At 38.3% G+C, this 14,267-nt stretch overlaps 1 protein-coding gene across 4 annotated transcripts in view; it reads left to right on the top strand.

Moving 5' to 3' along the window:
- Positions 1-4,620, top strand: part of KATNBL1 (katanin regulatory subunit B1 like 1) — a 67,404-nt gene extending 62,784 nt beyond the window's left edge. For all 4 annotated transcript variants that reach the window (XM_021940395.2, XM_003900723.3, XM_021940393.2 and 1 more), the window contains one exon: positions 2,924-4,620. In XM_021940395.2, the coding sequence (XP_021796087.1) occupies positions 2,924-2,956 (33 nt within the window). In that variant the 3' untranslated portion in view covers positions 2,957-4,620. The remainder of the gene's footprint in view (positions 1-2,923) is intronic.
- Positions 4,621-14,267: the final 9,647 nt, after the last annotated feature.

Here is a 14,267-nt window from a genome sequence, read left to right on the forward strand (position 1 = left end):
TTAAAATTGGTAGTTTGAATTTTAATATTTAAACTCCAGAAAACATTGGTAGTTAGGCCGAGCACAGTGGTTTATGCCTATAATCCCAGCACTTTGGGAGGCCAAGGCAAGCAGATCACCTGAGGTCAGGAGTTTGAGACCTGCCTGGTTGGTGAAACCCCGTTTCTACTAAAAATGTAAAAAATTAGCTGGGTGTGATGGCGCATGGCTATAATCCCAGCTACTCGGGAGGCTGAGGCAGGAGAATCGCTTGAACCCGGGAGGCGGAGGTTGTGGTGAGCCGAGATTGCGAGCCATTGTACTCCAGTTTGGGCAACAGAGTGAAACTCCGTCTCAAAAAAAAAGAAAAAACATTGGTAGTTAAAAAATAATTGAAGAAAAAATTGTAATTCAGAAATACTTTTACTCTATTACTGGGCATACTGCTATCATAAATGGACATTAGTCAGGAATATAAAAAGCATTCTTTGGTTTTAAGTATATATATATTTCTATATATATATTTCTAAATATATAAATAAATATTTAAATATATATTTAGATAAATAAATATATATTTAGAAATGTATATATATTTTTAAATAAGAGTATTTATGTCATGGGCTGGGCGCGGTGGCTCAAGCCTGTAATCCCAGCACTTTGGGAGGCCGAGACGGGCGGATCACGAGGTCAGGAGTTCGAGACCATCCTGGCTAACACGGTGAAACCCCGTCTCTACTAAAAAATACAAAAAACTAGCCGGGCGAGGTGGCGGGCGCCTGTAGTCCCGGCTACTCGGGAGGCTGAGGCAGGAGAATGGCGTAAAAACCCGGGAGGCGGAGCTTGCAGTGAGCTGAGATCCGGCCACTGCACCCCACCCTGGGCGAAACAACGGGTCCCCTCCCTAAAAAAAAAAAAAAAAAAAAAAGAGTATTTATGTCATGGACCTAGTTACAAAATTTTTCTCATAGCCAAAACAATTACTTAGAATTCAGGGGAAAAATAAATACAATGCTAAGGGAAACAGAGGCTTGGGCAAACCCAGGTATCCTTGAGGGATAATCTGGTTTCTACTCCAAGATCATAAGTTCACATCTTACAGGAGACAGATGCTTTCAGGAAATGAATCTAGCTGAGGGAAGAAAAGCAAATGGGAGTGATACCAACAGTGACCAACCAGAAGCTTATCTCCTGTCAAAGTGACAGCCACAAAGGAACTCTGGCCATTGCTATGGAAGACCATGGCCGCCCCGCCAAAAAAAAAAGGTCTCAGATACCTTCAAAAATAGAAGCAAAATGATATATCAACCAAGTTTGTTACCACCGTATAGGATTTTACTCTATAGAACTGTTTTTTTGGTTTTGGTTTTTTCTGAAACGGAATCTTGCTCTGTCGCCCAGGCTGGAGTGCAGTGGCATGATCTCGGCTCACTGCAAGCTCCGCCTCCCGGGTTCACGCCATTCTCCTGCCTCAGCCTCCCGAGTAGCTGGGACTACAGGCATCCACCACCACGCCCGGCTAATTTTTTGTATTTTTAGTAGAGACGGGATTTCACCGTGTTAGCCAAGATGGTCTCGATCTCTTGACCTCATGATCTGCCCGCCTCGGCCTCCCAAAGTGCTGGAATTACAGGCGTGAGCCACCGTGCCTGGCCTATAGAATTCTTATTGATGAAAATCTTATAAACAAATCAATTTCCTAGGAGGTTTTTGTTGTTGTTTTAGGTTTTTAAAGCATACATGACCAGTATTACCTTACTCTAAAGGGGTGTTGCATTCTGTATAGCACTAAAAAATGATTGTTCCTTATGACTGAAATTTGCTTTCAATCATAATTTTTTTTTTTTTTTTTTTTTGAAACAGAGTCTTGCTCTGTCACCCAGGCTGGAGTGCATTGTCGAAAGCTCGGCTCACTGCAACCTCTGCCTCCTGGGTTCAAGTGATTCTCCTGCCTCAGCCTCCCGAGTAGCTGGGATTACACACATGCCTGGCTAATTTTTATATTTTTAGTAGAGATAGGATTTCACCACGTTGGCCAAGCTGATTTCGAACTCCTGACCTCAAGTGACCCACCCACCTCCACCTCCCAAAGTAATGGGATTACAGGCGGGAACCACCACACTTGGCCACAGTCAGTTTTTTGCAAAGGGAGAAGCTTTATTGTGAATATGACTTTAAGGTACCGTTTATTATTGAGGACAATATTGAGTGATTAAAAGTTCAATGTGAAGTTTCTTAAGTTATGATGAGACTTTATTACAAAATTAAACCATCAAATTAATTTGTAATTTTTTGAGTATAGAAATTGAAAGAAGAGGGCCGGGCAAGGTGGCTCATGCCTGTAATCCCAGCACTGTGGGAGGCCAAGGCAGGCAGATCAGGAGGTCAGGAGATCGAGACCATCCTGGCCAACATAGTGAAACCCCATCTCTACTAAAATACAAAAAATTAGCCGGTTGTGGTGGTGCATGCCTGTAGTCCCAGATACTCGGGAGGCTGAGGCAGGAGAATCACTTGAACCCTGGAGGTGGAGGTTACAGAGAGCTGAGATCACACCACTGCACTCCAGCCTGATGACAGAGCAAGATTCTGTCTCAAAAAAAAAAAGAAATTGGAAGAAGAGGCTGTTGTCAAGCTGGGTTCAAGTGAATATAGCACTGATAGAATTTCTGTGAATGTTAGCTATGAAAGCAGAGTTGTTTGAGCATAGGAACTAACACATTCATTTAGCACTTAGCAAATATTTATTGAGCACATACTATGTGCCAGGCCCTGTGCTGAACAACTGCAGGTAAAAGCACTGAACAAGACACATCTTTTACCCTCAAAAGGCCACAAAAGGAAACTAAGGCAAATTAAGCAACAAGAAAAGAAAAGAAAATGGTTTGTTTTTGTGTGTATTTACTGTACTGTCTAATGAAATGTTTTTGTTTTATCTTCTAAGGATGTAGATGCTTATTTATTACAGTTACATTGAGAGATTTCATCTACTAAAGAGCATTTGGTTTTTCAAAACATCCGTGAACTGTATAATTACAAAAAAAAAGTCTCGTCTGAGAACTGTGAACTGTGGAAGAAATCAAAACTATTTTTTCTTTTAAAAAGCCACATAATGAAACCACTAATGAAATCCCAACAATCTACTTCACATTGAAGTGGAAAAATATCCAAAAGGAGCAGCTTCAGTTTCATTGAGGTGAAAGTGCACTATGAAGATTATTCACCTTTGCTGCATTTGGGAGTTATATGGTTATTTGGTAACATTAAGAACTACTGGATTTTAATGCAATCCTGCATAAAAATATAATTTATACTATGTGAAAAAGTAAGACAGGACTTATTACTAGGAACCACCAAGACCAATCATCATTAACTTTTTTAAGATTGTGTTTTATTAAAAAAAAAACAAAACACTTAAACGTGTGCAGCTATTTTCTTATGTTGAAAAGACTGAAAGTTTAAAACATGAAAAAATCAATATTAAACATTTTTTGTTCACACTGAGATACTGTGTATGTAAAATGCCTTAATTATTAATAAGCCAATATGTTATGATACCAATATCTGTTTTAAAAAACTAAAACCAACCATGCTTCTGGCATGATAAAATCATGGAATTAAATCAGGGGTTTACATTCTTGTAGAATGTTCTTGAAACACTCTCTGCACCATTTTTAAAACTTGAGAATAGTTTTAGTATCTCTGATATTTTTTGCCAGAATCATCATGTCATGTATGTATGTGTTATCCCTATCTAAGGAAAAAGGTGAATATGTTTTCGTATGAATGTTTAACTGGAAGTGTCCATGGACTTGGCTAATTTATATTTACTTTTTATTGTACATAGATTTCTAATAGTTTTCATTCCTGTATCATTTAAACTTCCTTCATTTGAGTAAATTGACTAAATATTTCTATTTTTTGCTTTTTTAAATTCTGATTTTGTATGAATTCTAATTCTTTTTCACTACATATGTTTTTTTAAAGAGTTACATACAGTGATCTAGAGTGGTTTACAGTTAATGCTGACCTTGTATTTTAAATTCCAACACTTTGTGTCACTACCTCCTCTAATGGTTAGTATGATAATGCTAGCAGACTGTATGAGGTCTTTTTTTAAAATACCATTTTTAGTGTCAGTGAACCAAATTCTGGAATGTCTTAACAGCTCTAAATCTTACTTGTCTTGAAGATGATTGGAGTTTAATACCACTGCCGGTGGTTCACACTTCATCCCATCCTTGATATGCCTGACAGCCATCTGAGCAAAGGTTTTTAGTAATTGAATTTCTCTGCAGTAGTCCTTCAAGCACTTGAATGTAAACCTTTAGCATTTACCCGTTTAATGACTACTGATATGAATCACAAGCAAACTTCTTGCTTTAAAAAGTTATGTTTCACTGAGTTCTGGTTTTGTGTAGCTATATTTTATATAGCTAGATATTCCTCACAGTGAACATGAATTGTAATAATTATTTCCTTAAGTCTTTAGATTAGAATAATTTCAGATTATTGCACTTCTGTGATTTAAGAAGGTGAGTTATTTAAGAGGCCAGTTTTCAGGACATGGGAATTTGAATTGTAAACCTGTTATCTCTGTGTAACTTTAACATGATAAAATATAACCTTTCTTTGTGCTTATTCCTGTAGTTATCACTGTCTTATGTAACAGTTTGAACCAGTTAACTTGGTTGGAGTATGGTACTAAAGAGGCTGTGGACAGGAGTTTGATGCTTTTGTAGGTTCATTAACTTGACATACACACAAAATATTTTTATAGCTATTGATTTCACCTTCCTTCAGGTATCCATCTCACAAATTCAGGAAGACGGTATGTATAGCTTAGCATAAACCTTTCGTCTCAAATGGAAACATTACTCAAATAATGGGTATATGTGATACTGTAGACTTTTGATCTAACATTTAAAATAATAGATTCAAAATAAGATATCTAAAATACTGTGTAATGTTTAGTTTCAAAGTATTAAGTAATATTACATCAGATATTTTTCATATTTTTCTCTGGGTCAGATCATTGACTAAACTGTATCTTCAAAAATCAAACTTCAATAAATCAGACTTCAGAAAAATTAAGTGTAAGTACAAATGACATATAAGAACAGGTATTATATTGGTAACACACCTAAATTTAGGTTTTTTGAAGGCATGTAGATAATACTTTATATTACATACTCAGAGCTATATAAGTCAGCAGAGTTTTTAGCTTACAAAGATTATTGAGTAGTATATACTTCTAATTTCTGTTCTTGGCCTTTGCAGTTTCCTTAATACCTGCCCCTCTCAGTTATTGAATTGATTACTATTAAGTGATTTTTAAGATTCTTGGATAAATGATATTAGATAAGTAAGTATTTTTGAACGCTTCTGTTGTTATTAAGCCCTTTCATGCTACAGCATTTTCATTAGAACAGTGTTGATCTCCAGGAAGAGCCAAAGAGAGTGTTTACAAAGATTTGGCTGTTGTATTGACCTAGATTAGGACAATTACTGTCTGTCGCTGCTAATTTGTTGCTGTGCTGCTAAGCAGTATACAGAACGGAGGGACTACCCGAAGTCTCTATGCCTTCTTGGTTCTTCTGTCTTAGGTTTTCTGTGCTTGACTTGGCTAACTTTGCAAGTATAGGGGCAGGTAGTTTATTGAGGTGATAGAGGGTTATCAGATAATTTGCTTCTACTTGGGACAAAGTAGATAAGTTTTGTAATGGGTGATCATGATGAGAATAATGGTTAAAAGTTAGGAAGTATCATTAGATGGCTTTTAAAATTAATATTTGGCAATGATTGCCAAAGGCAATTGGCACTATTTACATGAATCTTGAGATGTGAGAATTGGGATGTAAGTATCTCTGTCCATTTGGGGGAATCACAGATACCAGCATTGAACTCTTAAGGGCTCCTGAGGAATTAAATCCTAATGCCTCTAAATTTACTCAGTACAAGTCATGTCCTAACCTTAACCATGGTTGTGTGGGTTCAAAGCAAGGTTCCTGACCTTTGAAACAGTAGTTTTCTCAAACTTAGAACATTTCTATATTTTGCCAAGTTGTTCATATAATTAATATTAATGGATAACTAATTGGAGTAATGATTATTAGCTACTAAATGCTGATAATAGAAGTCATATTTAAATGCTTAGTTACTTAAGTTAGTCAAGGACTCTGAAAAAATAAGGTTTAAGTTAATAATTTCATCAGTCATTTCCAGTTACCTTATTTAAGAACAAGATGGTAATGCAGTTGCCTTTGTTTATTTAAATAGAAAAAATTAAATTAGGAGAAAATGACCCAACTAGAGCGATGTATTTGGACACACTACTTCTTATCTTTCAATATAGACATTTTCTGGATTACCATAGATGGAAATAGTATTACTGGACATACGTTGGTAGGTATTTACTTCTATGTTTTTCTTTTTCCTTTAATTTCGAATACTTCTAGCTACAAAAATTGTCAAAAACTTTGCAACACACTATACCTCCCCCTTTTTTATTCTGTAACAGAATTACAGAATAAAAATTCCGGCCAGCCGCAATGGCTCACACCTGTAATCCCAGCACTTTGGGAGGCTGAGGCAGGCAGATCACCTGAGGTCGGGAGTTTGAGACCAGCCTGACCAACATGGAAAAACCTTGTCTCTACTAAAAATACAAAATTAGCCAGGCGTGGTGGCACATGCCTGTAATCCCAGCTACGTGGGAGGCTGAGGCAGGAGAATCACTTGAACCCAGGAGGCAGAGGTTGCAGTGAGCCGAGATAGCGCCATTGCACTCCAGCCTGGGCAACAAGAGCGAAATTCCTACTCAAAAAAAAAAAAACTATCCCTCCCTGAACACCGTATGTTTCTAATTTTTCATCTACTTGATTGATTCAGTAATAGCACCAACTATAACAAGGAAAGTAAGTACTGCATATCATATATCCAGTATACTGAGTCCATTTTCCAATGCTATATTTAAAACATGTAGATACTACAATTTTCTCTGAGCCAAATCATTGACTTAAGAGTATCTCCTAAAATCAAACTTCAATAAAATCTCAGTACAACTACAAAAAATATGTATACCAAAGTATTTTACAGACAGTAATTGGTCATAAAAAACCAAAAGACATAGCTGCCCTGTACTAGTAATTTCATAAAAGGGGCCAAGGCGCAGTGGCTCACACCTGTAATCCCAGCACTTTGGGAGGCCGAGGCAGGCAGATCATGAGATCAAGAGATCAAGACCACCCTGGCCAAAATGGTGAAACCCCATCTCTACTAAATACAAAAATTAGCTGACCATGGTGGCACGCACCTGTAGTCCCAGCTACTTGAGAGGCTGAGGCTTGAATCGCTTGAACCCAAGAGGTGTTGCACTGAGCTGAGATCACACCACTGCACTCCAGCCTAGCGACGAGGTGAGACTCTGTCTCAAAAAAAAAAAAAAATTCGTGAAAGGGCAGCCTCATAGCTGACAATACATTTTTCATAGCAAAGCTTGTTATAATTTCTTTTATATATAGAATTATTACTCTCTGAACTAAGAAGTTTTCAGATGGGAGATGCCAGGAATCCAGATAAGGATTCACTCCCCAGATAGTGTTGATTATTAAGCTTTACAGTATATTCTGTATTTTCATTTAGATTTAAAGCAAGATTTGTCTAAAAAATGTCCTGGACCTGGACCTGCCCAGGACAGTTGTGACACTAGATTTACACCAAAGGTACAGAGAGTTAACGCAAAGCATTTTCTAGGGTAAGAAAGAGTTGTCATGGGAGTCCTGGAATACACTGAATCACCAGAATTACTTGCTTCCAGAATTATTCTATTGCATTTATCCACAAAACCTGAAATGAGCCTGGACTTGAATTGGACCTCATTTTCCAGGAGTCAAGGGTAGAGTTAGCAGTCAGGCCCAGTGGCTCACGCCTGTAATCCCAGCATTTTGGGAGGCTGAGGTGGGCAGATCATAAGGTCAGGAGTGTGAGACCATCCTGGCTAACATGGTGAAACTCCATCTCTACTAAAAATACAGAAGATTAGCTGGGCGTGGTGGCGGGCGCCTGTGGTCCCAGCTACTCGGGAGGCTGAGGCAGACGTTGCAGTGAGCCGAGGTAGTACCACTGCACTCCAGCCTCAACTACAGAGCAAGACTTCGTTTCCAAAAAAAAAAAAAAATTATTATTATCTACATTATTCATAGTTTCCTTTTTTTTTTTTTTTTTTCTGTTAACGGAGTCTCACTCTGTCACCTAGGCTGGAGTGTGGTAGCACAATCTCGGCTCACTGCAAGCTCAGCCTCCTGAGTTCATGCCATTCTCCTGCCTCAGCCTCCAGAGTAGCTGGAACTACAGGCACCCGCCTCCACGCCCAGCTAATTTTTTTTTGTATTTTTTTAGTAGAGACGGGGTTTCACCATGTTAGCTGGAATGGTCTTGATCTCCTGACCTAGTGATCTGCCCGCCTTGGCCTCCCAAAGTGTTGGGATTACAGGCATGAGCCAGCACGCCTGGCTAGTTTCCATTTTTTTAACTTACTAAGTTAATAAACAGCAAAGCAAATCAACAGAAAATTAATGCTCTTCTAATTTTTTGAATTAAAATATTTTGTGATTGGTTTTGTCATTTAGGAGCTTTTTAAAGTGATGATAAAATTACTTTTTTAAAGATAACTGCACGTAAGTTTAGTTACGAGCGGGGCAGCTCACACCTGTAATCCCAGCACTTTGGGAGGCCAGGGCAGACCAATCACTTGAGGTCAGGAGTTTGAGACCAGCCTGGCCAACATGGTGAAACGCCAGTTCTACCAAAAATACAAAAATTAGCCGGGCGTGGTGGCAGGCCCCTGTAGTCCCAGCTACTCCGGAGGCTGAGGCAGCAGAATCGCTTGAACCAGGGAGGTGGAAGTTGCAGTGAGCCAAGATTGCGTCACTACACTTCAGGATGTGCGACAGAGTAAGGCCCTATCTCAAAACAAACAAACAAACAAACAAACAACAAAAACACAGCAATGAAAAGAAACCTAACGTGTTAGGCGTTTAAGAAAATCCAATAGTATTGATTTAGGACCGTGTTGTTGGCATGGTCTCATAATCAGCCATTTCTGCTGTGTCAGGCTCCATTTTGTAGTTAATAAGTACGACTGCATTCTACAAATCTCCAATATATGAAATGCAAAAGATAGCTTTGAAAGTTTCTGAAGATTTCTGTGTAGAAATTATACTTTGACAAACTATTCGAACTACAGTTCTCCTTAAATTTCATCAGTTATTTAAATATTGACAAGTTGGCCGGGAGCGGTGGCTCAAGCCTGTAATCCCAGCACTTTGGGAGGCTGAGACGGGCGGATCACGAGGTCCGGAGATCGAGACGATCCTGGCTAACACGGTGAAACCCCGTCTCTACTAAAAATACAAAAAATTAGCCGGGCGTGGTGGTGGGCGCCTGTAGTCCCAGCTACTCCGGAGGCTGAGGCAGGAGAATGGCGTGAACCCGGGAGGCGGAGCTTGCAGTGAGCTGAGATCCGGCCACTGCACTCCAGCCTGGGCAACAGAGCGAGACTCCGTCTCAAAATAAATAAATAAATATTGACAAGTTTAGAATTAATAAAAGCTACAGTAATTATAATGATTGATGTGCTTGGTGTCGTCTTCAAGAGAGTAGCTAATGTTTTAGAATAGTATTACGTCGTGTATCTTAAGATTTGCTTAGACACATGATAGACTTTTATAATTGGAAATAAGTGAATACAGTATGACTTTCTTCTGTATCTATATTAGGTAGTGGGACCTAACAGGTTTTTGAAAATATAAGTTGATGTGGAAGGACTCATAAGTTTTGTGTTTAAATGACATGAAACTTGGTGCTTCTTTAGAGACGTTAATGCAACTGTTGAGTAGTGTGATATTTGAGAAACTGCATTATATCTTTGAAATCAAATACTTTAAAATATATTTATAAGATATACACAGCTTCCATGTGCTTGTAGCAGCTGGCACATTCACATTTGTCATAACACACGTGGCATGAATTTCAAGCCTGCTACTTTTTTTTTTTTTTTTTTTTTTTTGGAGACAGAATCTTGCTCTGTCACCCAGGCTAGAGTGCAGTGGCACGATCTCAGCTCACTGCAACCTCCACTTCCCGGGTTCAAGCGATTCTCCTGCCTCAGCCTCCCGAGCAGCTAGGACTATAGGCACACACCACCATACTCAGCTAAATTTTGTATTTTTAGTAGTGATGGGTTTCACCATGTTAGCCAGGCTGGCCTCAGACTCCTGACCTCAGGCAGTCCACCCACCTTGGCCTTCCAAAGTGCTGGGATTACAGGTGTGAGCCAGCATGCCCGCCTGGCCTGTTATTTTTGTCTCTTAGTCATTTGTTTCATCTTTTCTTTTAAGAAAAAAGCAACAGTTGACTTTATAGCAGGGAAAGCTTCCTCCAGTACATTCCAGTAATGTTTATTAGCAGTTATGTGAGTAAGTTGTAACACAACCATTATAAGCCAAGTGTTAAAGATAACAAAGAAACATATTTGGTTCAACATTCAACAAGTAGGTTGTAAGTAGCAACTACAACTTAATTGTATATTAAAGTTGCATATAAAGAACAGAGCCTCGGGGAGCATGAGGGAAAAAAAAACAGAACCTCAAAATTAAAGATCAATCTATGGAATTTTTTTTCTTCAAGTTAGACTAATCTCTTTTCTTGTTAGTCATTGTGATAATACAGCTCTCTAAAGTAATATTTCAGGTTTCCCAAAACTTTTATTGGAGAATTAATAGTTTCATGTCCCAACTGATGTTGATAGGTGTGATTGAGAGTATGTCTAAATTTCTCTGTTTATTGCATGTCCTTGTTTCTAGATGGTAAACACAGGCATTGGGCTGCCAGATACTTGGTGTGTAATAAAATGTCAACAAGTTGAGGTAGTGAGGCTCTCCATAATAAACAGATTACTTGCTATATGCTTGTTAGTGTTAAGTGCAAAGGTAAGGTGCAGTCCCTACCCTCAGAAAGTTGTTTTAAAATACTAAATGTATTATGTTTCTAAAAGCATACTATTTTGGAAAAGACTTTGAAAGCTTTAGTTCTAACTTACACTTTTAGGAAGATCCAGATCTAAGGAATTTCAAACTCAAATGTAAAATGTAGTATTGCATGTCATAAAACCAGTTTTTTCTTTACATAGTATGTTACTTTTTTCTCCATGACTGGCTACAGAAGGAAGCTATTTGCAGTACTATCAATAGGACCCTCAGACCTTTATAATCAAAACTCAAGTAATAATTAGGTTTAATAGAGAGTTTTGTATACCATGGCCATCCCTGTTTATTTCTAAGTTAGATATATGATATTCATACTTATATATTAGTTCATTGTCCATACTGTGATGTCTTTTGAAAACAATAGCATCCAGTGGACTAAGGTACAACTTTCAAGGGCACTTGTTTCTTTCTTCCTTCCCTACACATTGTGACTTGTAGAATGGGTAGCTGCTGGGAAGTTTTCCCTGCAAGAACTTGACGTGGAAACTTTCTGATTGCATCATTTCCAAATCATCTTTTTTCTTGGCTATAAATTTCAAAAATTGTTAAACATCTTAATGTTCTTTGGCATCACACCATTATTATTTTCACTGAAATGATGACTATCTTGTTTAACCATTAATACCTTTGAAGCCAGAGATGTTCCATTGGAGAAACTAATTCAAATTTAAACATTTGCTAAAAAAAATAAAATAAGTATTTCTACTTCTTTTATGATAATTTGCTTTTTTATTTTCTTCTACATGCTGTGTACATCCTTGTTCCTATTTAATTTAGATTCTATGTCCACTAGACTATACACCCTTCAGTGCTTGTGTCCTGAGTTATATTGAGTAAATAGCTACTTGGTAAATTCTAAGTATTGGTTTTTAATTGTTTCTTCAGGAGTTGTTGCAGCAACATTCTTTCTAAATTGCTACTTTTGGCTCTTCAGGAAAAAGTGACATTTTAATTATAAATGATACACAAAAGCAAAACTATACACAGAGCTCCTTTGGGCTTGTTTTGGGGGGTTTCATGTTTGTTTTGTTTTGCTTTGTTTTAATAAAGACAGGGTCTTGCTATATTTCCCAGGCTGATCTTGAACTCCTGGCCTCAAAATATCCTCCCACTTCAACCACCGAAGTGTTGAGACTACAGGCATGAGCCACTGCACCCAAACACCATCATTTTTTACAGAAAGAACTTTATATGTAAATTATGTAAAATCATAGCCTTTAAATATACCCATCTCTCACCTCCTCTTCTCGGTGTTATAAAATACTATTACCTGGTGAAATCGACGTTGTACAGTGGTTATACAGTGACTGGATTGTATTCCTAATGCACAAGATGAAAACATGTCAAAAGCACTCCCTTTTTTATGGGTGTGTGGTTAGCCTAGAAGAAATACATTTCCTGAACTGTCTCCAACGAAATTAGTGAACTTTTAACTCCACAGTTGCATATGTCCTGGATATTTATTTGAGTTTTTCCTTTTAAGGAATCAGAAGGAAGCTCTTCCTTAGCACACGCAGAGTCATAAATACTGTAACACAGGGGAAAAGATACTGGTATAGGATTAGGGGACCCTGAGTTTTAAACACAAAATCGAGGCTCAGAGATTATCTGGTGAAGTAGTTTTATGTACTTGGATTATGAGAAATGAGTCTGATTTTAGCTCAACATCCCAAAATAGTAATAGGCCCTATTCCACGATAATCAATATACTGTACAACTTCTGCTTTGACACCGCAGTGGAAAATTATCTTAAAATTATGCCAAATGTGGAGACATTTAGATGTTATGTCGTCTAAAGCCCTTTTTATATTCCTGAAGGCTGGCCTAGAAGCTGAACTAAATCCTTAATCCTTAACAAACTTAAGCTCCTTCACTATAGCCTGACCTGCCCCTTTTTGTATACTTAAGATGTTAAAGATCTCAGTAAACATACAACAGCTAGTTAATTATAAGTTTTGAATTTCTGTATTTATAGAAGCATTGCAACACTTTATTTGGAACAGCATTCAATGAATGCATTGCCTTCTAAAGGGATTTGCTGAATCACTTGATCTAGTTTGTGATCCATTCAGCACTTTCACAGAACTTAAACATGTGTGTGAAAGCATCAGCACAGTTGTAGTTGTATCCCATAAGCACATTTTTTACTCCTACATTCAAATCTTGATTCCTACTCATGAAGTTTTTCAGCATTTTATACCTGTTTACTCAAAACAACTTGCCTAAGTCAGAGCTTTACAATAATCGGTGATTTTGTTTTTTTGTCCTCACCCTTTATTTTTCTCCCAAGAGTTAGTGTTTGATTGCAGCTTTACATCAATAAACATTTTTCTGATTACTTGACTTCTTGATATTGTACATATATGTTATTTCTGCAGTCAAAGATAATGCTAAAGAACACAAACATTTCACCCTTTCTAGAAAGAAGCCCTTGCTGTAATTGAGAAGAAAAAGTGTTTCTGGAGATTTATAATAATAGCTAACACTTACCGAATACTGCCAGGTAGTGATCTGAGTCCTCACAGCCACCATATGGTAGGTATTATAGTTGTCCTTAAGAAATGAAAGTTCAGAGACTTTAACTGGTTTGCCCAAGTCTATACGGTTAATAACTGTCAAAGCAGGCAGCCTGACTCCACAGTTTATGCTCTTAACCATTCAGTTATGTTCTAGGATAACTTAAAGAAGGGTGGAGGTGGAGCAGTCTTAGCAATATTTGTTGTTTGTTTGTTTGTTTGTTTAAGATGGAGTTTCACTCTTGTTGCCCAGGCTGGAGTGCAGTGGTACGATCTCAGCTCACCGCCACCTCCACCTCCCGGGTTCAAGCAATTCTCCTGCCTCGGCCTCCCGAGTAGCTGGGATTACAGGCATGCGCTACCATGCCCAGCTAAATTTTGTATTTTTAGTAGAGACGGGGTTTCTCCATGTTGGTCACACTGGTCTTGAACTCCCAACCTCAGGTGATCCGCAACATCTCGGCCTCCCAAAGTGCTGGAATTATAGGCGTGAGCCACTGTGCCCAGCAACAGTATTTGACCTTTGTTTTTTTTGTTTGTTTTTGAAGTGGAGTCTCACTGTCACCCAGGCTGGAGACCAATGGCACAATGTCGGCTTCAGGGTTCAAGTGATTCTTCTGCCTCAGTCTCCTGAGTAGCTGGGATAACAGGCACCCACCACCACGCCCAGCTAATTTTTTATTTTTAGTAGAGACGGGGTTTCACCATGTTGGCCAGGCTGGTC

The sequence above is a fragment of the Papio anubis genome, chromosome 7 (genome assembly GCF_008728515.1).
Source record: "Papio anubis isolate 15944 chromosome 7, Panubis1.0, whole genome shotgun sequence".
In the NCBI taxonomy this organism is placed as follows: Eukaryota; Metazoa; Chordata; class Mammalia; order Primates; family Cercopithecidae; genus Papio; species Papio anubis.